This window comes from Taurulus bubalis (assembly GCF_910589615.1).
Source record: "Taurulus bubalis genome assembly, chromosome: 12".
NCBI lineage: Eukaryota > Metazoa > Chordata > Actinopteri > Perciformes > Cottidae > Taurulus > Taurulus bubalis.
The window spans coordinates 20580727-20608371 of NC_136600.1; the positions used below are offsets into that span (position 1 = coordinate 20580727).

The 27645-nt window shown below is 41.2% G+C and overlaps 3 protein-coding genes across 3 annotated transcripts; 2 read left to right on the forward strand and 1 right to left on the reverse strand.

Moving 5' to 3' along the window:
* Nucleotides 1-3278: 3278 nt before the first annotated feature.
* hacl1 (2-hydroxyacyl-CoA lyase 1) lies at nucleotides 3279-8819 on the forward strand. The gene is made up of 17 exons (XM_079227861.1): nucleotides 3279-3401; nucleotides 3625-3729; nucleotides 3843-3883; nucleotides 3970-4050; nucleotides 4163-4235; nucleotides 4311-4388; nucleotides 4506-4600; nucleotides 4706-4818; nucleotides 4890-5025; nucleotides 5283-5388; nucleotides 5618-5701; nucleotides 5858-5959; nucleotides 6148-6302; nucleotides 6609-6767; nucleotides 6858-6965; nucleotides 7331-7517; nucleotides 8648-8819. Exons 1-17 carry the CDS (start codon nucleotides 3351-3353, stop codon nucleotides 8678-8680), a joined length of 1707 nt encoding a protein of 568 aa, XP_079083987.1. The 5' UTR covers nucleotides 3279-3350; the 3' UTR covers nucleotides 8681-8819.
* Nucleotides 8820-10101: 1282 nt separating this feature from the next.
* On the forward strand, nucleotides 10102-16307 carry colq (collagen-like tail subunit (single strand of homotrimer) of asymmetric acetylcholinesterase; the record flags this gene model as incomplete). The annotated part of the gene is made up of 17 exons (XM_079226915.1): nucleotides 10102-10192; nucleotides 10786-10895; nucleotides 11195-11302; nucleotides 12070-12114; nucleotides 12285-12311; nucleotides 13130-13201; nucleotides 13511-13573; nucleotides 13666-13692; nucleotides 13789-13833; nucleotides 13950-13985; nucleotides 14071-14151; nucleotides 14392-14488; nucleotides 15002-15132; nucleotides 15508-15627; nucleotides 15734-15875; nucleotides 15982-16084; nucleotides 16180-16307. 17 exons carry the CDS (start codon nucleotides 10102-10104, stop codon nucleotides 16247-16249), a joined length of 1368 nt encoding a protein of 455 aa, XP_079083041.1. The 3' UTR covers nucleotides 16250-16307.
* A 3028-nt stretch (nucleotides 16308-19335) lies between these two features.
* On the reverse strand, nucleotides 19336-27306 carry plekha8 (pleckstrin homology domain containing, family A (phosphoinositide binding specific) member 8; the record flags this gene model as incomplete). Its single annotated transcript, XM_079228170.1, has 13 exons — nucleotides 19336-21129; nucleotides 21217-21278; nucleotides 21373-21574; nucleotides 21903-21961; nucleotides 23025-23110; nucleotides 23921-24275; nucleotides 25238-25365; nucleotides 25586-25626; nucleotides 25746-25904; nucleotides 26190-26311; nucleotides 26416-26571; nucleotides 26698-26814; nucleotides 27267-27306. 13 exons carry the CDS (start codon nucleotides 27304-27306, stop codon nucleotides 20932-20934), a joined length of 1725 nt encoding a protein of 574 aa, XP_079084296.1. The 3' UTR covers nucleotides 19336-20931.
* Nucleotides 27307-27645: the final 339 nt, after the last annotated feature.

Here is a 27645-nt window from a genome sequence, read left to right on the forward strand (position 1 = left end):
CATGAGTCTTTTTATGAAGTGCCTTTTAATTGTGTTAAAATGTGACACATTTGAAGCTCATATGTTTCCACATGTTAGAGGAGAAAAAGCACAGGTAACTAATCAAAGGAATGATCACTTAATTAAATTTAGCTGCTTAAGTTGCACACTGGCTCATGACCACATCATACTTCCATCCCTTTTACACGTGCAACAGCTGCATAGGCAGCTATACAAAGTGTATTACGGATTTATGATTAGAAAAACTTCCAAACTGACCTATCTCCCTCTAAAGAAAGGCCAAAATGCATCAAAGGAGGAGTGAGTAGAATAAGTAAACAGTGAATGTTGAGTACATTTGTCTGCGCATTAAATGCACAGCGTCTCCTAACGGCAGATGCCGCTTGGAAGTGTTGGAAGTCCAGTGTTCAGACGGGCAAATGTCCTGCAAAAAAATAGATAAATGTCACGATCATTAAAAGTGATTGCTGCCGCATGTCGATTCAAATCAAATAGTTATTTCTCGGCTGCATCTGAAGGAGTCTCGTCGCAGCCGGTCTACAAATGGAGCGTCGCAGGATCATGACGTAACGGCGTGCGACGTGACGTCATAGACTTATCAAAGGCATTTAAGTCCAGGCAGAAACTGTACAACCCAGAGTTTCTTTTGGCTGCATTGAACACAAGCAGGTAACCTGTAGAAGAAATTTCGCAGAAGAAAGAAACCGAGAAACATGTCTCAAAATAATATACAAGCTACTCCGGATGACTCACGGAAGTTTCTTGAGAAGCAAAATATTGCCCTTAAAAATTTTTTTAATATCTCCCAGAAAGAGGTCATTAGATCAAATGAAGAATGGATGGCACTTACTTCTAAATTGATAACTATGGAACATAGATTTGCTAAAGCCGTGTCTATGACTGATGATGCATATGAGGTGCTGGAATCAAAAATATGTTCCCTTGAATTGGACCTAATCAAAGCGAGGGAGGAAAATATCGAGATAGAGGCAAAGAATAGTAATCTGCAGGTGGAAGTTGAAGATCTACAGGAAAATGAGAAAATCCTGACTCATAAGCTCAAGAGCTTGATTGCTAATGAGGCAAACCTTGTTGCAACTGTTCAGGAGTCTGAGGGCAGCAACACCTCTCTGATCAAGCAGAATGAATTAATTTCTGATAAACTGGCCCAGAGTGAATATGAGAAAGACCGTTTAAAGGCAAAGAATAGTAATCTGCAGGCAGAAGTTGAAGATCTAAAGGAAAATGAGAAAATCCCGAGTGAGACGCGCAAGAGCTCGATTGCTAATGAGGCGAACCTCGAATCTCTGAAAACAAAGAACAAAAACCTGTTGGCAACTGTACAGGAGTCTGAGGACAGCAACACCTCTCTGTTAAAGCAAAATAAGTTAATTGCTGATAAACTGACCCAGAGTGAATTTGAGAAAGACAGTCTAAAGGCAAAGAATAGTAATCTGCAGGCAGAAGTTGAAGATCTACAGGAAAATGAGAAAATCCTGACTCGGAAGCTCAAGAGCTCGATTGCTAATGAGGCGAACCTCGAATCTCTGAAAACAAAGAAGAAAAACCTGTTGGCAACTGTTCAGGAGTCTGAGGACAGCAACACCTCTCTGTTCAAGCAAAATAAGTTAATTGCTGATAAACTGACCCAGAGTGAATTTGAGAAAGACAGTCTAAAGGCAAAGAATAGTAATCTGCAGGCAGAAGTTGAAGATCTAAAGAAAAATGAGAAAATCCTGAGTGAGGCGCTCAAGTGCTCGATTGCTAATGATGCGAACCTCGAATCTCTGAAAATAGACATTCAAAATGTGTGTTCAACAGTGCAGGACATTCACTGTCAAGTCAGAGAATGTCACAGAGCCGACGGGCATAAAGATGAGTTATTAGAACAACACAAGCAGATCACTATCGAATATCTGTCAGAGATCAACCAATTCAGGCAAGCCACAAAGGATTTTCAGCAAAGGGAAATCTTTCTAAGTGTGCAGAATGAGAGCATGGCTAATGAGCTCGCTGGAATTAAGTCTCTAACAGCTAAACAACAACAATCACTGTGTGACCTTAAAGACCAGCTCAAGATGAGGCAGGAGGAGAACATACTTGCTGGTATTTTTGCAGAAAATACAGACTCATCTGAGAATCAGAGAGATGAGAGCCTCCTGCTGAATATACCTGAGGATCACACAGATGATACTACACCTGAGGATCAAACCAATCTGACTACACCTGAGGATGTCGATCCACCTGAGGATCCACCTGAGGATCCAGCTGTTGAGGTTCAGACCAGCACTTTGTCATTTCACCGTGCTAGAGGTCTACTGAAAGCAGGATTGTGTGTTGGCGTCGGCATGCTGGGTACAGTTCTTGTAATGGGAATGACAAACATGCTTTATGATAGCGCTACAGCCTCTAGCTGCTTCCCTTTAGAACTGTACTACAATGTGCTACACAAATTCTTATCTCTTCACTACATCACACCTCCTCCCTTCTGAATAGGACAAACTACAAAACAAGACAACTTCAAACTCCAAAGGAAATATTGAGAGACATTTGGCCTAATGTGAGCTGTGATAGTTCATATTGAGAGACCTCTGGCCTAATGTGTGCTGTGATAGTTCATATACAAAATAAAACAATTGAATTTTTAATTATTGTATTTATTTGCTTTATTATTATATTTGTTTTATTGCATAATTTTTAGGACATTGAGTACTAAGAAAAGTGCTATATAGATGAAATGCATTATTATTATTATTATTATTATTATTATTATTATTATAAACAGCTGATAAAGGCGTAGGTAGGAATACCACCACCACTGGTTGACAGTGTTTTAGCCCACTACTAGGCCCCGCCCTTCATGCATAGATAACACAGTCATCCAGAGATCTATATTAATGATGATTTTACATTAATTCAGATTTGTTGGATCTTCAAAACTGTTTTAAATCCATGTAGAAAAGTTGTTTCAGCAGCAAGTCCTTAAAAAGTCACTTTAAAAAAATCACTTAAAACATACCTGTATACCTGACCAGTGTTCATGTTATTAAACCTGACACATCACTTTTTAATTAGCATCACTTAAAAGTCCCCTGTACAATCATACATTGGCATGACTTGTAGTTTAACCATATTAATGTTTAACAGTGATGAAAATGTGGAAATATTGTGGAGCAAAATGTGGACACGAAGTGGCTCCCATGATTGGCTCGCAACCCGGAAGTGATAACAACGGGGCGGATTCAGGAGCAGATCGGAGCAGAGAAGACTCTGCTCGTAGTTGCAGTACTTTATGACAGTTTAGCCTTCACTACTGCGGGATAACAGCAGTGTAAAAACTCTGAACAGCCATGGACGAAGTGACAGGAGCTCAGCTGATTGCCGAGTCTCTAAAGGCTCAGGTAAGAATCAGATTGTGAAGATTATTGCATTTCTAACTTCATACGTTAAAACTAACCAGCGGCTAGACCTGCACTAAACTGTAAAGTTGTAACTACGCGTGGAGGCCTATCTAGATGTGTCAAAGTTCAAGTGCTGCGCACTCTGAAGTAGATTCAACTTTGATTGCAAAAAAAAAAAAATACACTCTTATACTTCAGTGTCGTGCATTTTCTTTCGCTGCAGAAAGTGGAGTACATGTTTGGGATAGTCGGTGTTCCTGTCATAGAAGTGGCCATGGCAGCTCAGGCTGCAGGGATCAGATATGTGGGAATGCGCAACGAACAAGCGGTATAAACACATTATTACTATTCCACTACACTGTTGTTTACCTGCCTCACATGCATAATCCTTAACAACCACCATTAGTAGTTTAACATGCAATAAATGATGTCACACAACAGGCGTGCTATGCAGCATCTGCCATTGGCTACCTCACTGGGAGGTAGGGCATTTCGTACTTTAACATAATAATGTGAGCAGCTGGTTGCATCTTAAATGTTTCTGTCTCCTGTGGTTGTTTGTATCCAGACCAGGTTCCTGCCTGGTGGTGTCTGGACCTGGACTCATTCATGCTCTGGGTGGCATGGCCAACGCTAACATGAACTGCTGGTATAACTCAATAAAATGATGCTGCTTTAATGCAGCTGGCAGTGTAAACAAAACGTTTTTAAATGTCTCCTGTTGGTCCTGGTCACATTGATTTTTTTCGCACTCTGCTCAGGCCAGTGGTTGTTATCGGAGGCTCCGCAGATCAAAACCTGGAAACAGCAGGAGCCTTTCAGGAGTTTCCTCAGGTAATGCACACCTTCATGTGGATGTATGCCTTCTGATGCTGCATTCATTTGACACTGTTTTTCATTTGTCGCCAGGTGGAAGCATGCCGCCTTTATAGCAAGTTTTCTGCCAGACCCAGCAGTTTGGAAGCGATCCCTTCAGTGATAGAGAAGGTATTATCCCTGCTGCATTGTCTGATCTCTGATTGTCGTGTTTCCTTTATCACAGCAGACTAAGGACGATATTTTGCATAGTTTGGTGATATTATGTTTTATTGTGTTTGTTCATAGGCAGTTCGCACCAGCATGTATGGGCGTCCAGGTGCTTGTTATGTGGACATTGCAGGGGATATGGTCAATGCTATAGTGGACAGGAGCAAAGTCAGGTTTGCTATCATTTTTATATCTTTTTACGAATAGTTTTTATTGCATAGTATCACTTCTGTGATTCCAGGTGTATTGGCATTCAAAGAAGTGTGTTTTTCCTGCAGAGTTGTGTCCTGCTGTCCATCTCCACCTGTGAGTTTGGCTCACCACGGTGCAATCGCTGAAGCCTTATCTGTCTTGAGAGCAGCTAAAAGACCCTTAGTCATCATTGGCAAAGGTAAGCTCAAAAGACACACATCAGCACTCTTAGAGAAGTCACGATATTATAAGTATTGTTGTGCCCAACAGGAGCAGCCTACGGCCGAGCGGAAACGGCCCTGAAGGAGTTTTTGGAAATCACTGGTCTGCCATTTCTGGCCACCCCCATGGGGAAAGGGGTCCTACCTGATGATCACCCCAACTGTGTGGCTGCTGCCCGCTCGAGGTCGGCCTCCATTTCATTATAAAAATGTTCAGGAATAAAAATTAAATATATATCATTCAATATATGAAGGAAACATACTGAACCTCAGTTACTTATTAATGAATGTAAACATGTCCTCATTATTATCATATTTAATTTAGATGTAGGGTGATACATCTAATACTGTTAATTCTAATGATACACTAAATGTTTGTATTCAGTAAAGTGTTTCTCTTAACTCAGTGTTGCCCCACCTTCTCCTCCATTGGTTCTTTTAGAGCTCTTCTCCAGGCTGATGTTGTGCTTCTGCTTGGAGCCAGGCTGAATTGGATCCTACATTTTGGTCTGCCACCAAGATTCAACCCGAATGTCAAGATCATCCAGGCATAAGTCTTTGATATGTGGAACTCGGTGTTGCCTGTGACACTCTCAAAAATAACATTACCAATACCTCATGCGTATGAAGTTGATGGTGAATTTACCTAATGCCAACATTGGTGTAAATACATCCGGTCTATTTATGTGTTTCTTTTCCATGTCTCCTGCATTGGGTTTCACTGTTGCTGTAAATGTTGTGCTGTAATAATATAATACAAGTGTGCTCTGAATGCAGGTTGACCTTTGTGCTGAGGAGATAGGGAATAACGTGAGCCCTGCCGTTGCTCTCCTGGGAGACATCAACTCTATTGTCATTCAGGTAGTAACTTAGTCAGCACACACACTCTCTGATTCATCTCTCTTCTTGTAGTGCTTCTGTCTGATGTGCATTACAATAATAAACGAACAGCTCATTATGAGTATTTGTTAAAAATTAATTATGCCTTTTGATTCTTTGTTTGTTTTGTTTTTTTAGCTGCTGGAGGTCTCCCGTAAAGATGGCTGGAAATATGCCTCAGATACAGAGTGGTGGAGCACGCTGAAGGACAAAATTGTTGCTAATGCAAAAATATCAAAGGTGGGTTTAGACTCACTTTTGAAAAGCCTGTCATAATATATTAAATTAGGTGGTTACTCAAACTGTTTATCGGAAATGTCACATGCCGATGACAGATATTTAATATACAGTAGCTATGTATTTGGTCCATTATAGATGTCCTGTATTGTATTGTTATTTATGCATTTTGGCTCTTTTTCTTTTGACAGGCACTCGCTCTTCAGTCGACAATGCCCATGAACTACTACACAGTGTTTCATCACGTTTCCCAGCTATTGCCACATGACTGTATTATCGTCAGCGAGGGTGCAAACACTATGGACATAGGACGCACTATGTTGAACAACTGCCTCCCTCGACACAGGCAAGGCAGTCTAATCAAAGCACCTCTTAAAGAAACACTTCTCAATTGTGTTCACTCCAGCGAATGTTGGTGTATTGATTTACTGAATTTACTTTATTTATTTCTATGTTCATGCCTGTCCCCAAATGCTTTCCTGAATTTGGCTATCCCAGACAGGGATAGCATCTCAAAGACCCTTTCCTTTTGGGGAGTTTTTCTTAAACAAACCTTCAGGGACAAATGGTTGAGCTGTGTTTGACCAAAGTGAGCTTTCAAGTGTGGTTAACTTTTAATAGATTGTTGTTCGCTAATCCTGACGGTGTGCAGGTTGGATGCTGGTACATTTGGAACAATGGGAGTTGGCCTTGGCTTTGCTATAGCAGCGGCCACGGTGGCGAGGAGCGAGCAATCAAACCAAAGGGTCGTCTGTGTGGAAGGAGACAGTGCCTTTGGATTTTCTGGCATGGAAGTTGAAACCATGTGCAGGTGGGTTGGTTGCTTCCCTCTCTCTACATTATATACACTTTAATCCCCGACTGCTACTTAATTGCCCATTTCACTCTGTTTCTCTAACAGGTATAATCTACCTGTGGTCATCATTGTGGTCAATAACAATGGCATTTACAGCGGAGTGGATCCTGAGACGTGGAAAGAAATGGCAAAAATGGGAGATCTGACCTCTATGTGAGTTACACATTATTGGGCAAATGATCATAACACATTTACGATAATTAGATTAGATTAGGTTAGATATTCCTTTTTTAGTCCCGCAGTGGGACATTTGCAGGATTACAGCAGCAAACAGTGTAAAGTGCACACGAGACATAGTAAAAAAATCTAAGTAATATCAATAATAAACGGTAAAAACAGTATTAAAAAAAACTACAATACTGAATTTTATATATATATACAGACAAAATATATATATAACTATTATGAACAGTGTATTAATATTGCACAGGTTGAAGTGTTTTTGTGGTGTAATAGTTTGCTACATGTAATAGCTTTGATGTAATGAATGTATGCTACATCCCCATGTTGCATGTCAGTGCCCCTCCTGTGACCCTCCTACCTGAGGCACGCTATGATGAAGTCATGACAGCGTTTGGAGGTCGAGGGTTCCTGGTGAGGACGGTGGAGGAGCTGCGCAGTGCTTTACAGCTCAGCCTGAGTGACTGGGAGAGACCAAGTCTCCTAAATGTGCTCATTGACCCTTCCTCCGACCGAAAAGAGCAGGTAACTGTCACTTGTCAGGAATATATCTTCTCCGTCATCCTGAGTACAGGTCAAAATTAGAAAAAAACACTGTAGTTTGATTGTGAAGTTGGCAGGAAATCCCCATCTGTGGGAATACCACGCCCCCTGGTGGTTGCGCATGGAATTTATGCTGCAGTGGCATTTTCCTGCTTCTTAAAACGCTGTTGCGTCTGCTTTTCTCCAACATGGTCGATGCCCCATCCCAGGTGGCTAGGACTTCATCTGGCTAAAGTCACATTTAAATGTTTACAAGGTCCTCATTCACATGGAGGCATGGCACCTCCACCGGATAAATGTTGAGGAACAGAATACCGTTAGCTTCATAATATATATTCCATAGCTAAATCCAAATGTTCAGAATTCTGTGCAGTCACAGATTGGCCAACTTTATGGGCAAGACCAGGACCTAAGCTGCCCAAATGTTTTCGCAGACTACGAGAGAGTCGGGTTTAATGGGTCAAGAACTTGGCATTGGTTATAACGACTGAGATCTCAAGTCGTATCTGATACCACATTGTATCCCCCAGCAGCCATGCAGACATGACATGATCACAGTGAGCACTTCAGACAGATGATGAGTAGTGGTAGAGCAAAAAAAACCTGCTTGGTATTTGTTTGGCTCTCGTCTCATCCTCATAGGGCTGCGTGACCGACATGCCTTACTGAACAGTAATCCACACACTCCAGGTGTAGAACCACCGCAGAACTGTTGTATTCCTCTCACACTCCCTCCACCTCACACTAACCTGACCTTTCTATTTCAGGGTTCCCATAATTAGAAAGCATGGCCCTCTGTGTTTATGTTGAATGTATCCATGCGACCCTTCGCAGACATGTTTGAAGGTTGTATTGAGAGCTGTTTCCATGGTGCTGAGCTCTCTGTGACCAGGATACATAATTATCACCTTATGAGCTGCCCCCATTGTTTGCCTCCTAACTGTGATCCATATTTAGGTTTAATGTTGAGTTTTAAGCAGTGGAGGAAGATGAACTGTTTATTTTGTCTGGTAAACGTTTTGGAATGTAGACACTAAATGGACTCAACTTTGACCATTAAATAATGTCTCTATCGTCTAAGAAGGTCTAATATGATGCTGTCTTGTCTGCAGGAGTTCCCATGGCTCACACGCTCCAACTTATAGACTGGAAGAGGGATCTGCCTCCTCCTCTGTCCACAACAGGACAGCAGTGACTGTTTTCCTCAGGAATCTCAAACTGGGAATATATATATACATATTTTGTGATTGTTTCCATGAAATAACAATTTTTTAAATGAATTATTACTACACAGTATTATTAAAATGAACAAAATAATGAATAGTACAATAAAAAATGTTTAAACTTACGCTTATGCTTATGCTTATGCTTATGCTTATGCTTCTTTATTTGTTTTCGTCAAATCTGTATTTTTTTTCTGAATGAGATTAACATACAGTATATGGCTCTGTAACAGGTTTGGGAGGAGAACATGAAAAGAAAAACAAGACATTGAGCTTGATTAAAGTTGTTTTATCCTAACCCAATGCCTTACAACAAAACAGGAAATCTAGGTCCTTATCACGTTAAATAGAAAACCAAAAGCTACTTTTTCAAGGCCTCTGGACGTCTTAACGATTCAAAATACAAAATTAAACTATATGTATGCTGGGGAGCTGAAAATGTTATTTTATGGTTAACTCAGGGCTGAAAGACATTTATTGGTCCAGATTTGTCAAATTTGCATATTTGCATGCATAATTGAACACCCTCCTTTTATTTCACACCTTGTAAGGTACATCTTCAAATATCGTGTAAAGAGGGTTTCTAGCAGAAGAGATAATCTTCTGCAATATCTACATATATTTTGAATGAGTGCAGTGTGAAAATGTTTATGAGATTCATGACTGTATTCATTTAGATAAAGTTGCATTCTTTTTCACAATCTCCTGCAGACTTAAATTACTTAAGTATATAATATGTGAAATATATCATTTTCATAGCACTACAGATAAAGTGTTAATTGTATTTGTTTTTTATTTTTGTTTATAGGTATTACATCCCCAAAGAGCCTCAATGTAAATGCAGGCAATTAATTTGTTGGCACAGACTGGGTAATAAAACCAATTTGTTCTCGACTAAATAGCATTATAATGCACAGGGGGATACAGTGTACTGCATACAAAAAGATGAAATAATAAATACATGCTAACAGATATGAAAGTTGCCTCAGGATGCACAGAGGACACCTTCACGCAGAATCTGTTGCAGAAAAGACCACCACCGTGGGTTAGTCCTGATTTGTCTCCCTGTCAGAGGAGTGGAAACAACAAAAGACACCCCCTGCAGTAGTAGAGATCTAATATTGGCACTCGAAGCAGCTGGCGGGCTGTCTTCTGTAATTTTAGCGCACACTGATGCAGAGGAAAGATTTAATGGGCATTGGTCGGCGTACCCTCTTGTGAGGGCGTAAAGGAGACAGAGCAGAGAGGGAGGGGAGCACAGGGAGAGGACAGTGAGGAGAGAGAGGCAGCGTGTGAGGGCTGCCGAGGCTCAGAAATAAAGTCAGCCAACTATCTGGAGCAGCATGACTCTTCTAACACTTGGACTGTATCTGTGGCTCTGTTATGGCCTTGCTCAATCCTCTTTTCTGGACAGCCTTATTTCATTCCCAGTGGGTAAGAAGTGTGTGATCCTGTCTCTGTCTCTCTCTCTCTGTGTGTGTGTGTGTGTGTGTGTGTGTGTGTGTGTGTGTGTGTGTGTGTGTGTGTGTTGTACTGTACATACAGTACTATGCGTGCACAGGTATTGAGAGAGTTGCGCTGTAAGCATGGATACTAAATGCCTAGATTTTGGATTCATTTTGAGCTCATTATCGATGTAAAGTACACTTGTTTTTGCCTTCATGCACCCATGAGGTAAACTGAAAATACCTCTATAAATAGCAAAACCAGCTCCGGTCCTTCAGCGAGAGGCACAGGCACTTCATATCTGTGTCATGATTTGATAGTTTGCTCCTGTTTACCTGTCCCTTATGCTGCTCCTGCATGTTCTCACCTCTTTGACTTGTCCATTTTTTACTGAATATTTGTTATACATTATATGTACCACAGTAACCCATGCATGTCAACGTGTCATTTTGATGAAGAGCCTCCACATTCAGCTGTTGCAGAAGTTAAGACAACATAAACATGACCTCCGACTGTCCTCTTCTAATTTTGACACCCGGCATCATCGCCTGTGTGACTGACTGCATGCACACCTTGCACAGCTCTCAGATCCTCGGAGGAGCAGAAGAGATTCAGCCCATGCTGTTTACTGAGTCCGCCTCCACCCCCACTGTTTCCTCCACCCCCTTCACTTTGGCGCCGTCATGCTCATGTGAGTAGAAGTCATGTGACTCTCTATTGTGGAATATCTGACTGTTGATATGTCCTTGGGTGAAATCCAAAACGACCCCACACTTACTGTCTATGACCCCCCGAATGATATACCGTTAAAAACGCTCAGATGCTGGAAGAAATGGCTGAACAAATCTTTTGTAAATTGATACGTCAAGAATGGGAGGACTTTCAGACGAGCTTCTTTATCAACATTAAGTATTGGAAAGCTATAATTCTGTTGACTCGTTTCCATCTAAAGCTGTACAAGAAATACTGAATTTTGTTTTCATTTTCCAGAATGAAGACATTTCATATGATGGTGGTGAGTCAGAGCCGGGCAATGAGTACAGAGCTTTCGGCTGTGTGCGAGGCCCCGCCGGGCCTGCTGGTCCCTCTGGTCCTCAGGTAGGACCCCAAACTCTTCCCAAACGTCATGGTTATCACAGCATGAATACTGTAGATCTGGCATTAGCATCTTTACACCATGCTAACATACTTCCCACAGTTTGACTTACTGTTTCTAGTGTTTCAAGGTGTTAAGAATTCATACTCCAATAACATACTACCCCCCCATCTCCTCGTAAACTTGAGAGTTCCTGCAAAGCAGGAGATGGGGATTTCTCTGGCCCATGCAACACGGCGACCCATTAACGCTCTACATTTAGCTCAGACACAAATAGCCTTTTTCCACTGGCTGCCAGTGCCCCACACATCATTCTCAGAAACTGTCCCAAGTGCTGTCTGCCTGAAAAGGCGTACTGGGTTGCGTAAATTCCAGGGATTACCAACACAAGCATGTGTCCATGTATGTGTGTACTCTATGGGTGAAGAAAGTAAATACGTTGTGGTTCAATAGGTGCTTTAAATCCAACCACTTAGGTTAGGCCAGAATACCATTTACTGATTTACGAAATGATTGTTAAAGCTTTGTCCATCTCAGGCTGTTACAGCACCAGCTGCAGCGTTTCAGTTTATCAAAAGAGACCCACAAGGCACTTTTTAAATCAATAGTGACCACTCAGCCTTTAGCTAATTGAAACTGCAGCTGTGGGCTCCCAGAAACAGACATTACTTTGTGGTGGGATGTTGTGGACAACAAAACAAATGTAGATACTTATCCCTGAGATTTATGAGCATATGCGATCATTCTATTTTATTTTCCTGTTTATCAGGGTCCACCTGGATTACCTGGGATAGAAGGGCCCAAGGGAGAAAAGGTAAGCAGGTTATTTCCCCATGTTCTATCTCATCTCATTTATGTTTCTTATCTACCTTTTACAAGCTGCTCATTATTTTGTAAGCTCAAATTGAACTGACTGAAAGATGCTTGCCGGAAGTGTATTAAATGGCCACTGTCCTTGTCCCCTCCTCCGCATCCTGCTGTCAGGGAGAAATCGGAAGACCTGGGCAAAAGGTGAGAGTCTCCATTAATCACTCCATATTCTCTGCTAAGTGGATTTACTCAAATATGAGATGCAGTGCCTCCGCCTTCTCCGTAGCTGTAACTCAGAGTGCTGCCAGTGCCTGGTTGTGTGCATCAAGGAATCATGTGCAAGTACAACCTTGACAGGAGACACTGACAGGATGCAAGGAAGGCAGATCTGCTGTTTGATGGCACAGGCATGGTCTCCTCGCACTGACAGGAAGCTTAATGCTTCAATATTGACCTCTCGCAGACATCCAGCATCATGCCTCCCTGTCAGATGGCCCTCCCCTTTCTACAAGAACAGAAGGAACAAGCCCACACAGCTTTATTGCAAGCTCAGGACACAGCGTTTGACCGAGGCAGGCGGAAAAAAAAGAAGTGACCTCCTTAAATGATCGGTCGCTGTGGTCGAGCAGCAAAAGCGGCCCGGTGGGAGAGCGGTGCTGGCTGGTGGCCTGACTGAGCGGCTTTGCAGCACTGCAGTGCAATTTAGCTTAGTGCTCCAGCCAGGTCATAAATCATTTTATTTCCCACAAGCACGGGCTCCTGTTCTATATACAGCCCATCATTTAATTAAAGAGAGCAAAGTGACAGGGCTCGTTAAAGTCATTCTCCCTCTACATGTGCAGCGGTGTCTGATAAATACTGTAGCAAGCAGGCTGTCAGCTTATGCAGCAACTCCTGCATTTGGATGGCCTTTCTTTAAGAAGCCCTGGTTTCATAATCAAATAACTGCTTCCTCAGCTGTGGCAGCAATTGTTTTATTAGGTATTTCTACATCTGTTAAAATTGATGTCTGCTCTTAGGGTCGAACAGGTCCTCCTGGACTTCCTGGGAAACAGGGACCAGCTGGATGGACTGGACCAAGTGGGCCCAAAGTGAGTAAGTCAGACCTCATAATGTAGATGATACAAAATATGTTATGACATGAGACCAGTAAGTGCCAATACAAGGTAGGGTAGATGAGTGTTTGCGATTATTTGTTTTCAATCCCATACAATAAAATACGTTGTTATGTATCAACCTCTTATTTATATACGCTTAATTGAAATTGTACAAAAGAACCTTTGATTCAAAGCTTGCACAATATTTATTCTTTGGGGTGTGTGTAATATTTTGTGAAACGTGTCAAAATAAATGAAGCAAATCCACATGTGTCTTATATCTAATGTTTTTCTGTGCACCAGGGTGAGAAAGGTGACTCGGGGCTGATGGGTTTGCCTGGAGCCAGAGGACCAATTGGGCCACGGGTATGAGATGCATATGAACTACACCGACATGGCATGATATCATCTTCAGACTCATTTATTTAATCCTGGATATTTTGTATTTATAATTCTAGGGTTTACCCGGGTATAAAGGGGACAAGGTACGAAACCGTTTGTTACTATCATTCAGTAGAAAATGCAATAAGATATATTGATTAACATATTAACATCTAATGTGGGGTCATCTGCTCCATCAGGGTTCTCGAGGGGATCGCGGTGAAAGTGGAGTGAAAGGCGACAAGGTAGGAAGAGTTTATCAGTCATTTAGAATGAAGGAAGCAGCACTATGGAGCATACAGTATATGGCGTACATGAGCTGTACATATTATGAGTCTTCTTCATCTTTCTTTATCCGCAGGGTGCGATGGGTTTCCCAGGAATGCTTGGACAGAAAGTGAGAAACAAATTTATACAAGAAGGAGTTTTTAATTCCAAGTATGACCAAAATGAATGTTGAGTTGATGTGATTTGGTGTGCAGGGAGAAATGGGTCCCAAAGGAGAACCTGGGATCTCAGGAAACAGAGGACCCACTGGCCGACCAGGGAAGAGAGGCAAGCAGGTGAGGAGTTGGTGGTCATGTGACATTCTCTTTGCATTGTTCCTAAACAACAATATATGGAGTTATATACTCACGCAAGTTTTGAGAACAGAAAATTTGTGTTACTTCAAAATGTAGTTCATGGCCATGCAAAAAATGTTCTATTGCACACCTTATATATATATACACATATTTGAAACATTATGCAAAGAAACATTTTAAAATCTGACCACCTGGTGCATTGTTGTGATTGTGTTTCAGGGAGGTAAAGGAGACGCGGGTCGTGTTGGTCCTATGGGACCTGCAGGCCCACAGGGAACTCCAGGCCACCCTGGTCCTCCTGGTGCACCTGCCACAGGTGAGAACCTTTGACTTTTGCACTGCGTTGATTTAAAAGCTGCCATTTTGTTAAATCAATGCATGCATTTACCTCCATCCACTTTTTGTGTTTGGCTCTGCGCTTCCTCTGCGAGTGAGTGAAAAGCTGTGCTACCAGTGGGAGGACTAATAACACCCCTGTCAGCAAAAGGAAGCAGAGCAGTAGTCTTACTTAGCAGATGAGAAACTGTATCTCCTGAGGTAAAACAAGACGCTGTCTTCATGACATCATGTGGCTAAAATGGATTCGCAGATGGCAAGCCCTCCTTGCAGTTTTACAAATAATGTGTCACCAGATGAGGTTTCTGAGTGAATTAGGTTGGTTGTGTTTGCTTCTTGATAGATTAATCAAAGATACTACATTCCATAACATATGGTATTTATATCATCCCCTGACTTGTACTCTTAACTACACTTTAGTTACTTGGCACTACACATTTATTTTTGCTTTTGTGTCTTTTATATATGTTTTCTCCTCTCTTCATGCGTTTAGGACTATACATGGTTGGAACAAAGGGTGTACGTGGTCCACCAGGGCCTCCTGGGAAGTGTAGCTGTGGCTCTCTCGGTAATTCTCCATTTGATGATTATCCTTCCAGAGGAAACTATCCCAAAGTACCAGCGGTGAGGAATTAAGTCTTGTCGAATGCAAAAAGTTTTGTACAGTATTTCTTTGACGTACTGAATCATTTGACACATCGCTGACGAATCTCAAACGTTCACAATTAAAACATATCGGCTATACTGTATGTATACATCTAATTCAATGTTATTTTTTACTTGTACATTTTTGGAGACCCTGGGTTATTAGGTTTTAATAACGTTTGAGTTAATTATTTAATGACAAACAGTTTAGAAAAGATAAAAGTATGCCTATTGGAGATATGGATATTGCTTTGAGCTGAGATATTCATTTTTAAAAGCTCAATATGTAAAAATTGCACTCAACCATGTAATTCGAAAAATACACTAAATGTCTTCACCTTGCCTTTCATTCAGATATTCGTTGTAAGCAATGAGGAAGAACTGGAGAACCTTCACACAGATAATGCTCTTGCATTCCGCAAAGACCAGAGATCTCTCTATTTCAAAGACATTGATGGCTGGCTGCCAATCCAGGTAGCACTGCATGCTCATCTGTTTTTTTATTATTATTATTTTTACAGATGGTGACTTTTCAAACACTTTTTCCATTTTGACCAACTTTTTTTAAACTTTGTAAAAGGCTTTTCCATTCCAGTCGACTCCGTTCCAGTCCATGGAAAACGCACCGGATGACGAGGGTTACTGTGGCGACGGGATTGTGCAGATCTCCACCGGGGAGGAGTGCGACGACAGAAACAGAGTCGTCACTGACGGCTGCGTCAGTAAGTCACGCGTCCACGTATAGTGGTCTATAATAGCTCTTTGGTTGTGCTTTCCAGTGCACATATAACATGACCCCTCCACCTCTGCTGTCTCCCCTTACCACAGAGTGTAAACACGCCTACTGTGGAGACGGATACCGCTATGAGGGGGCTGAGGAGTGTGATGGAAAGGACTTTGGATACCAGACATGTAATTCATATCTTCCAGGGTAAGCACAGTATACACCAATATGTTGACAACCGTGAGACTTCTTTTGTGGATGTGCTAAAGTGACCGAAACATTGTTTCTCGTGTACTTTGCAGGTCGTATGGTCACCTCAAGTGCACACCATACTGTGTTATTGACTCCACAAACTGCAAGTACTTCACTTGAGGAGGAAGCTGGACAATGCAGCGGGATCCTCTGTGTGTTATTTGGAATATTTTCATGCAAAAAAAAAAAAGGAACAATAATGCTCCAAGCAAGAGACTCTGAAGCTAGAGGCCGCCTATGATTCTATGATGAAAGAAAAAAACTAAACGTATATATACTATATATAACTCCTCTGTGTTGTTGCTGGAGTCGTAGTCGGTCGGAGTTGTAGTCGGTCAGTGAAGGTGAAAACTTTCACCCACACAGGAAATGCACAGGACAATTGCACTCAGTCTTATCAAGCAGGACTTAAGACTGGCTTCCTCTCCGTGAATCAGCCTCTGGATACGACAGTTGTGTGACAGCCTCGCAGAGACTTAACTAAGTGCCAGTGGGAGATGTTGCAGAGGAGCAGTAGCCGGGCCAGAGGCGTATTAATCTTGACCCAGATACTGTTGAGAAAGATAGGCAGTCGGACATCCAGAGCCATGGCCTCAGGTATTCTAATGCAGCAGCTATAACAGCTTTTGCATGAGGCTGGGATTACTGAGACCATGAAAGCAGCTGTCACTATCCAAGCATGTAACCCATCACCTTACTCATTATTGCCACAACAAGGCTCGTACCGCGTCGTCTCAATATCGCACCAAGAATTTCATTTAGTAAGTAGTTGTAAAAGCTCAATATGTATGGATAGGAATGGAGGTAGAGGTGCATGTAGTATGCACTTGAACTATTTCAGTGAGACTGTTACACTAGGAGACCGACTTGGCCGAATCAGCTTGTGGTGGTACTGTGCTTGGCAGAGACATTCAGTCTGGACACGGTTTCATAAATCCCCAAAACTTCTCAGGAACCAACAGGTAATGTAGCTCCACACAGCACCTTTCCCAGGCACCTCCCCACTACTCTCTTTGTATATGACATGGCAGTGACTGTACGCTGAAGCACACGGATAACTAGAGTTTCCTCCCTGTGATTCTGTGAGAAATGAAATATACTGTATATGAAGGCTTGAAACTGTTATGTTCTTAATTTTATCACTGCACAGGAAAGGCTGGGATAGTCTGCACCTGCTAAAGGGGGAGGGATTTCAATTCCAGTCTGTTAGGCCATCGTTACTGCATTTACTCTGATACCTCTTTATTCAGTCTTTCTGTCTTACAGTACATACAACAACAGAGAAACTCAACAGTAAACTTAACGGTGTAGATGTAGTCTGCTGTATGTTTGGCACTAATGGTGAAAATGACTTTGCCGATATAAGCTGACCTTTTCCATAAGCTACTGTATGAGTCGCTGTGCCAAGGGAGACCATGTTCTCAGCCATATTAGATGTCGTCAGGTGTTATAAAGTGATTCTTCTGTAAAAAGAAAGGTAAAGACTGTTAACTATATTGTCTCCGCATGCTTGTGATACAGTGCTAATGGGTGTGAAACACTTTGCTTTGTTTTGTAAGCCATGGCATCTTAAGAAATATCAGTCTTGCTCTGCCCAGAGTGAAGCAAAGTACTGTATGTATAACACAGCTTATATGATAGTGATGAACTGTGCCTTGCACAAAGCTGACATACCTTTTGGAAACTACAGTGAATGTTTTGTCTGTGGCCTGTGCTGCTGTGCTATATCCTGCACTGTGTATGCACAACAATGCTAAAACATGCATGTGGTGCCATACTGTAAGGCTTTATGAAATAGAGTATGCACTGTGACGGATAGCGGAAGTTAATTTTGTTTTCATTGCTAGGATATATGATTTATACAGTCGTTGTGGATACTTTTAAAAAATAAATAAAACGGGAATCTAAATCCTTCAAACATGTCAGTCTGCTTTACACGCATGCATCTTTAAACTTACCTTTTTTCAGCAGCTCTGCTTCCTGTACATTGTGAGCACAAGTGGCGACAGTGATTGGCCGATGTTCTTTCACAGCACTCACTGTAAAAAAAAACAAAAAAAAACAACAAAGCAGATATCTATCAAGTGCAAAAGAGATGCTGTCAGCGGCTCCTTGCAAAGTGCTGCATTAGACAGAATAGTTGACAAGACCACACAGTGAACTCGCTGTTTTGGGCTTTTCATTCTGTCTCGATGAAGCTGAGTCTGTGCCTGCAGATGAGGCACAGTGATACAGGTTGGGCATGGGCAACCAGCCAGAGTTGCAACAGAGAGGTTTGAGGTTGAAAGCGACCATATAACTCTATTAGCATGCCGTAGTTCTTTCCTAAATCACATCAGGGCACTTTGTCTGCTGAGATGCCCAAGTAAAAGCTTACCTCGGTTTATTTATGCCATCATGTGCATTTCCCTGACCAGGCCAATCAGATTTGTACCACAGATGTCTAGGTACAGCACTAAATGCCGCTAGAGATGCAGTGGCCGACCTCATTCTACTGCTCTGTAATGAAAAGATCTGCTGTGCTCACAGAAGAATCCAACAATTGGAGTTTAGCATTTGCTGGAGTTTGGGAACCTTGAACAGTTATCTTCCAAATGAACTAATTAAAAGCTGTTTGTTTTTAAGGCTTGATTCAAATGGTTTCCCCTTGTATCAAAGATGCTGGTCAGTGAGTCAAGTTACATTATGAGCTCTCAAACACTTTCTCCAACAAAAGGAGTTATTTTAGTGCAGGTTGGGTGGTGTGGCATTGCAGCTATGGCAGAAAAGGAAATGCAAATGAGGCCATGGGGACAGGAAACAGTGAGGAACCCAGCTGTTGGCCTAAGGCAAGTGCAAATCCCTGACCTATAACAGGAATGGCTGGCATGCAGGGTGCTATGGTCCTGGCAGAGCACACACTATTGCTCTACATGCAAAACTCTCACAGCAAAGTATGCAAAGGTGTTATCTGAGCTCAGTGCCTCTCTTGTTTAGACAAACACCTGTGCAGATTTACAATCTATTGTTTACTCGTTGATTTGTTTCACAAGCAAAATGCAGAGGAGTGAGGGTCAGTTAAACATTTGATTTGATTTCAGTGTCACAAGAGGAGCACAGGAGATAAATAAATAAATTGCAGGGAATTGCAGACCTGAAACAGAGATATTTCTCCAGGGGGAATCCAAGACAACATATTTGACTACAGGACTGCACACAAGCAAAGACAACTTCATTATTTATTATGTAAAAAATCAAATAGCATCTTATATACAGTCATAGAAAACCAAATCAAACTTTGCAATATTCCAATGGAAATCAGCCCATTGCACATCTGGAATTTAAACCTAATGCAAATGATTTCAAGAAGTATTACTGTATGCATTCCTGAAAACACAAAAGAAACGTTAGAATGACATAAAAAATACTATGTGGTATGTCTTGGTAAAAAATAAATAAAAAAAGAGAAGCCCTATGATGAATGGCTCGTTGACACGATGGACAAACTTTAACCCGGCTGGGAGGCTGAAGTCTCACTACTCATTCCTTTATTATTGAATCGACATCATAAAATATGGGCTGGCAACAACACTCATGGATCTGCAGAGTTGAAATCTGTAGACCAGCTGAATGTTACTGTTCATTATCAGTACAGAGATTAAGGAGAAGCAACTTTTCATCGAACCACTTTAGGATTATTCATTAACTTGGTGAATCGAAGTCCTTGGCCTATATTCAGTTTACATTGGCACCAATGTTACTCAACACATAAAAACCATGCAATCAATAAACGTGCTCTATGGATACAAATGCCCATACATTCACACGAGAGCTGGAAGGCAATGAACCCCATGACAACAATGTTAACATTATAACTTAGGACGTAATAAATAGACATTGTGAAAATGCATTCTATGCATAGGTTTGTGCAGAGAGGATGTCCACCAAGGTATTCAGCAGTTTTCAGCACTTCAGACAGCGACACTGTATAAATGTATTCTTGTCTGTTGTGATCCTCAAAGGCGAAAGCCAGTCACATGACAGCCCCTTCTGGTCCCACGGAAAGTCTCTAGAGCAATAAATAGCTCATATCATGTTAGTGATGTAAAACAAAACAATACACTGTCAGCCTGCAGGGTTTACATTATATTGACATTTCAGGAAAGAAAAACTAAAAATCGAAGTTGATCATAATGCTCTAACTTTAACAGTCAGGGCAACTTTTTACCTAATACATAAAAAAAATTAAAAAAAATCAGCCCAGTTTGCTATCCCTTCACTTAATTAAGGCATATATATTGGGCATTGGAACAATCTGACATTGTTTTGGTCGAACAAGTGCTTTATGTCAGTTGCAAGTATCAACCCATTTCATGAATCCAAGGAAATAGGACAATCGTGAATAAAAATGTCATTGCATTCTCATCAGTTCAAGAGAAATCACAAATTCCAGGGGGAAGTTAGTAGAGCCAAATACCTTGTGGCTATGTACCTGTACATAAATAGCCACAACACAGCCACTCCGTGTACACCAGAAACAAATGTCCCCCATGAAACATTATGGCTGGAGTCTCTTAAACAAGACCCAGAAACTACAGTTTATCAAACCATAATGTCTCAATTGTTAATGCTTGCTAATAAATACAGACATTAATACCTTCTTCAAACCCTCTACTGTTGTAGAGTTTTACAACCACTGGACACACGTCACACCGACACGGGACATGCTCACACTATTTTGTACACCTGATGCATTTGGCACCATCCTTCAGCAGTCCGGCTCTGTCCTTCCTTGAATGTGGATCCTCGTCTCTGTTCAGGTTTCACACCACTTCATCGGACTCCAGGTTGTATTCTTCATACAGGGCATCTAGGATCGCCAGCTGCTTCTCCATGGCCGGCAGGTACACTCCCAGGTCCTTGTGCATGCCGCTGGTGAAGCCGCCCTTCAGCTCGTCGCCCCCTTTTGACACCAAGGCAGCTGCGAAACTTTGATAAGACGGCGCAGCTCTCAGCGCCAACTGGGGAAATAGAAACATTTGAATGTCACATTCCAAGATCAGCTGGACCTCAGAGGGGGGGAAAGCATCGGTGGGAGAAATACCTACCGCAAAAACGCCTCGCACAACCCATCCGTGGTACTGACGGAGGGTCTTTCCATAGGCGTTATCTGGGTGAGAGATCAGACAGAATGTGACGGCTCTTGAACAGGCATTACGTTTCATCTTGTGTGTAGGTTTTTGCATCGTAGTAATCGGACTCACTTAGTGCTCTCTGGATGTCTTGTTCTCCTGCATTGAGCTCCGACAGGAACTCCTTGAGGAACTTCAGGCCTCGTCCGAGCCACAGCAACGCCTCGGTGGCAGAGTTACGCACCCGGGCGACATCTGTCTGGACTTCATACAGCACGATGGACTGTAGTGTGGGGAAGCTGTCGGGGTCCGACATCAGCTTCTGATTAATTTTCTACAGGGTTGAAAAACGTTGATGTTGTGACTGGAAATAGAATCATCATTCTCATTCTGATTTGACAAACATATAAGTAACCTATTTTAACAGCTTAGTTAAATTACTTGATCTAATGTATATTGACAGAACAAGAATACCAGTACTGAGAAGCTATATCAGATTATTTATTTTTTTACTTATTAAAGAAAAGTGTTGACATATTATACTGTAGTGGGTGGTTAAGTACTATAGATTTAGAGCCACTTTTGATAAGCTGTGCCATAATTTAATCTCTTGAACAGTGAAATCTTTCTTAAGACAACCCATCAATGACATGAACACATACCTTGATATTTCCAACAAAATCCATTTTAACTGGTGCAAACACTGTGGACCCCAGCTTGTCTGAGAAGAGAAAATCCATGATCATTTATTTGTTGTGAAGAAAAGATTCTTAGTTTTGTTTCATATTATGACTTGTTTTATATCATATATAATAATTAAATATTATGATATATAATATTGTGGCTCTTCATAGTCAGTGATGAACAAAACAGCTTCCTAATTTTTAAGCAATGATAAAGAGGGAAGAAAAACCTTTTGACTGCAGATTTGATGGGAAATAACACATTTTTGGCAAACTAGAAGACCTAAGTGCCATTTCTGAATGCAGGCTGCATGCCGTCAGGGTCAACATGTGCCATTAATTTGGGCTGAAAATAATTGAGCGCAGCTACATGTGAGCAAAAGTTTACATCACTTGAGATATAAATCAGTCATGAACAGAGATTAACAACGTTTTTACAGTTAAAGAGAACCATTATAGAAGCCATAGTTATAATGCGGGATCATATGAAACATAGGCCAAGGTATGCTGGCCATCGTACATGTGAACAAATTCAACAATGATGCTCATCTGCAAATCTCTCGTACCACCAGGTAATTCCGGATGACCAAAAATCCTTCTCCAATCACCCATTCCTCATTATTGGGCCATATCAGATGTAGCGCTTTTTTATTTTCATAAACCACCTGACAGTTTTCTTCAACATTGGCAAACAAGAAATGTTGTTTTTAAAGTCTTGCACACGTTTGTATGGTTATTGACCACCTTTCTCTATGTGTAGTGCACACTGACAAGGACATGTGAACACGAATGGGCCAACAATACACTTAATAAGATAGACTGTTAGGCAACAAAGAATAAATAAAACCACTGAAAGATAAACAGGTGCAGAAGGAAATAATGAGGCCATGAAAGAAAAGGCTGGTGATTATTAACCCAAGAATAAAAGCGGTTGCCTTATTAATTACAATGTAAATGAGAGCATGCACACATGACAAGAAGAATTTAGGAAGACGTTTTCCTTATACATGTTATAAAGGGTGAAATGACCACAAGTGTAGCATCATGAGAAAGAGGAAAAGAGTGGCAGATTAGGAGGAGAGACGAAAGTGACCGGCCTACCTAATACAGGTACTATTGCATAGCATGAGTCCAAAAACTCTTGTGTAGGGATACCATTGTCGTCGTCCAGTCTTATATCACTAAATCTAAAAAGAGTAGAACAGATTCAAACAGGAGAATATATTAGAGGTACGTATGCCATTCAGTTTTATTTGATCCACTCCAACAGAAAAAAGAAATAAGGGTACAAATGTCAAAACCAAGCCAGAGAAATGATTCACACAGTGCCATGCATTTCTTGCCTGACGATACCTGAGACTATTATGCTACAACTTAACAGCGTTGTTGTTTTGCTAATGTTAATCTTAAACCATCTCATCAATTTCAAAAGGACTAACTCGAAAATTAACCTACTGTCGTCCCCATCTTGCAGTTGAATACTAGTTAAGTGAGACAATGGTTTTTCCAATATAATAATGTTTGTCATAAATTAATATTACATAATTGATTATAAACACGCTAGTCCATTGTTCAGTCACACTCTTCAAGGTCTTAAAGAGAAAGTAAAATACGTTTGAAATACAGAGTGAAACAAAAAAGCTTTACAAACCCAAATATCAGACGAGGGCCTCTCTGTGTCATGTGATCAAGAGAGAACACACTAATATAAAACACTTAGAATGACATCTTGAAATAGAGTCAGTTCAAATTTTCCAAACCTGTTATATAAATTCTGTGCAACACTGTAACACAATCCATATATTTCCACAAACTAACTGTAACTGTGCAGTTTAGTCAAAAGTTGCAGTGCCTCAAAGACAAAAATACTACATATAGCTTAGATTGGTTAACCCTAATACTGTCATAGTAAAATATCACAGACGGTCATACAGGAACGCCGTACAGTAACGAATGTGTCCTAAAGAATGTGACCTTCCTGAGTAGCATTTTCATACCTGTGACTCATTGTGCTGAAGAAAGTTTCCACCTGCTCGGTGTCTTCAGACTCTGGTGAATCTCTGGAAGTTTCCGCTTCATGTTGAGCTTCTGCTTTGTCTGGAACGGCTTCCTGTTGGTGCTGAGGCTGGACGGCGTTCGCTTCCTTGTTGTTGTTGTCATGCTCTTCTTGACTTTGGTCCTCGTTGTGCAGCTGCTCTTGTTTTGTCTCCTTTTGATCATCAGCTTCATTTTCCTCATCCCTCTCTGCTGGTTGTTCGTAGTGTTCAGTCTCGGAGGTATTCTGGGTAGTGTGTAACGTAGGATCAACTTCCTCCTCGTGGACTGACCTGTTGCTGTTGGCGGCATCAATATCTGTGTGACACAGTAGACAAGGACAAAGAATGTTAATACAGAATATGGTTTTAGTCAAGACGTCTTTTAGAGCAAGTCTAAAGCCAGTTTTCATCAGACTGGGTGTAACAAATTGTGAAAACAGCAAAGATGACTTGCACAACTATCATGTTATTCTCTTTAATCACAGGCCGGGTACACTGAAGCAAACTACATGCTCATCCATCATTTAGTATTTCAGTAAAGGTATATGAACTTCAAGAGCAGCACTAAACATTTTTTTTTATTGAGTAGAGTTACTGCGCTGACCTCTATAGGTTGAATGGTTAATTATGTCACCCAACATTACAGTTGGGTGTGGTAACGTGTGACTGGTTTCAGTTGTGATCACACCTTGAAATACTTTTCTTTACCATCTCTTTGTTTTGGTGCTTTGGACCCATACAGAAAAGACCAACACCTCAATTTCAATCATCAAAACAACAAAAGATAAAAGTATGACAAGTATTTGTTGCTCAAAAGAAACGTCTCTTTTGTGTGCTCCTTTCTTTAAGTTCCAGTAAAGTGCTTCATTACATTGAAACATTCATATGTGATAAAATAAATCACTGCAGGGCACCTCATAAGTACACTTAAAAATATATTATGCGTGTTAAATAATGTATCCTTGTATTGACAGTGAGCCAGTATATGTATTATAGATAAACCAATACATTGGAGAAGACTTGGGTCTTATTTTCCACCAGGCAGTAGCATCCCCTGTATAAAAGGCTGTGTTACTGCTAAGGGAAATGCAATAAAATAACTGGGGCATCCATCACTGTCTGCTCACTAAAAGGCAATAATCTATCCATGAGGTCAGATGATGTGCACAGAAACACCAGGCCCCGTCTGATGTGTGTGTTATTTCCTTTATGGAATGCAGTAATGGTTTCAGTTCAGGGAACTCTCAGCACGTGAAGTGGTTGGGATACCCGACTTACCTGATGGGGAATGATGATGTTCTTGTCTATCTGGCTCATCTGGTCCTTCTGCTCCTTCTGCCCCAGACTCAAGGCTCTGGTTGTCATGTGCGATTACTTCACCTGAGGTTTCAGCCAAATCTCTCCATCTAGAGTGAATTTGAGTGTACATTGTTAATTCTCAGAATGCACTTATTTTTGGCAAATACAATTGCCACAAGAATGAAACATTAATGATCATTTTGTATTGTACTTGATGTGCAATGAAGTGTATTTAATGTGCTACTTTAAAAACATGTGTGCCAGTCAAGGAGTAAAGGAGCAGCAGTGCAGGAAATAAAAATATGTTATGAAAACCAGAAAACCTACTTTTCTCCAAGGTTCTGTTTTAAATGATTGACGGGTTTAATCTGTTAGAGAAACAAGACATTAGAGGGTTTTAAATATACATAATTAAACAAGTAATGCTGAATTTACTCGATAGTATTAGATTATCTGATTAGACACAGGAGTGGTGACATAAATGTACCTTCTGAGGTTTGATTGTAGCGACTGGAGGAGATCCTGGTGGACTCTGTGGTGCCACATCTGTACTAAAAGTGTTGTTTGCTATCTGCATGCATTCCTCTAGAGTCTTGAGGAAAGTGGTGCATGTAGACTTCACCATGTTTCCAGTGTCTATTCCCGTCTGAAAAGGACACACAAACATACACATTAGCCGACATTCCCCTAAAAATCCTGACAGATTAGTATGTTGCTTGGTATGCAAACAAAATCTGCTCAAATCTATAATCCCAAAAATTGAATGAAGAAAAATAAAACACGAACATGTACTTCCTGTCTGGTCTATTAGTACGCATAAGCACACAACAATGTAATGTCTTGCTAGTTGCAGATGGGCTACTTTATATTGCAGTTTCACACCAACAGCAGCTTCTCTTATTTCATCGGCTCATCCAAAACTCAACCTCACCTCCGCAGCGTCTCCTAGCTCATCATTCTCCTTGATCTTGTTTACTTGTTGGAGAAGAAGGTCACAGTACAACCTGAGTTCTGACATCTTAGTTTTCAATGCCTCTGTGTTTTCCTGGAGCTCTGTAACAATAACGGGAGCAAACGTTTGGGAAACCGTCGGCAGTGTTTTACAAGAGAATACTGGCAATCCATGCAACGTCAGATTAGGAGGATACAGCAAATACCTTTTTCTCGTTTTGTTCGGTTGTCTGTAAGGCAAGCTTTGGATGTTCCCAGTGCCACAAGCCATTTCTGCCTCTCTGCTGGATTGATGGCTCTGAGGTAAAAGTACTGCTCTCCTGGTATGGTCAGGTCCACTCGTGTGGAGTCAGAGGAATGAACTAATGAAACAAACACAGTAGCAAACAGGGAGACACGCTTGTCAGGACTACATCCAAAAAGGCAGTAGAAAGTTACTCACATAACTTGCACAACCAAACACAGTACACAAAGTGAGCCACACCGACCTTGGATTTCACAAACAGAAATTTTAATGCTGCCCTTGCAACCTTTCCACGCATCTTCTTGAGAGTCATAGTATGACAAAGTTCCTCCATTAAGCACAAACCAACGAGGTTGCCAACCTGAAAAAGAGAAGTTATAGTTGTTTGATTCAACCAGTACAGGTCTTTAACTTTTCAACATCGGAAATCAATGAGTAAAAGTAGAAAGCAGCGTTGACCAACGTCATAAACGTGGAAAGAGTTCACGTTAACCCTTCAATTAGCAGCAGCGTTAATCAGGTAAATCAGATTACAATGAATGGCAGATGGTGGGAACTAACAATATCGACAGTGGCGCTGCCTGTTGAGACGACTTAAATACGGTTAACGTATAATTAGTTAGACAGCTAACGTAACTTAGAAACGTCCAACAAAGGTTGTGAATGTAAAGTGGTGCCTGAGCTCCGACAGTCGGAGGCTGAAGGGAGCTAACGTTAACGCAACACAAGTGCGCTGTGACGCTGTCATGCTAGCTAGCTCCCTTAAAACGAGCACGAGACCCGAAAAACGCAACGACCGTTGGATTAACTTACCACTAATGTAGTTCGTCCATTTATGCAGCATTCCCTCCATTTTTGAACGATGTGTTTCTGCCGTTCATTACTTGTTTATCATAACAAGATAAGATGCACAGCTGATTGCAGCGAATCCATCGGGCCCCGAGTGTGCTTTGTGGAGTAACGTCCTGGGCTTTACACTCCAGCTACGTAAATAAAAGTGCGTAAACTTTTTTGTGAATCGCGTTCTAATGACGTTCCACCAGCTCCTCCCATTTACATCAGAGCGCATCGGAGGGAATTAAGTACTGTGGGTGTGGCTTGTGGTGATTGACACAAAGAACAACCAATAGAATAAGATAACAGTAAAAAGGGTGAGGCTTTGTAATTCCTGTATCCAATCGTGGAGGGAGGA

Coding starts and splice junctions, on each gene's coding strand:
- hacl1 (XM_079227861.1), top strand. CDS start 3,351: ATGGACGAAGTGACAGGAGCTCAGCTGATTGCCGAGTCTCTAAAGGCT. Junction 4,236..4,310: donor CCTTTCAGGAGTTTCCTCAG/GTAATGCACACC, acceptor ATTTGTCGCCAG/GTGGAAGCATGCCGCCTTTA. Junction 5,702..5,857: donor TCAACTCTATTGTCATTCAG/GTAGTAACTTAG, acceptor TTGTTTTTTTAG/CTGCTGGAGGTCTCCCGTAA.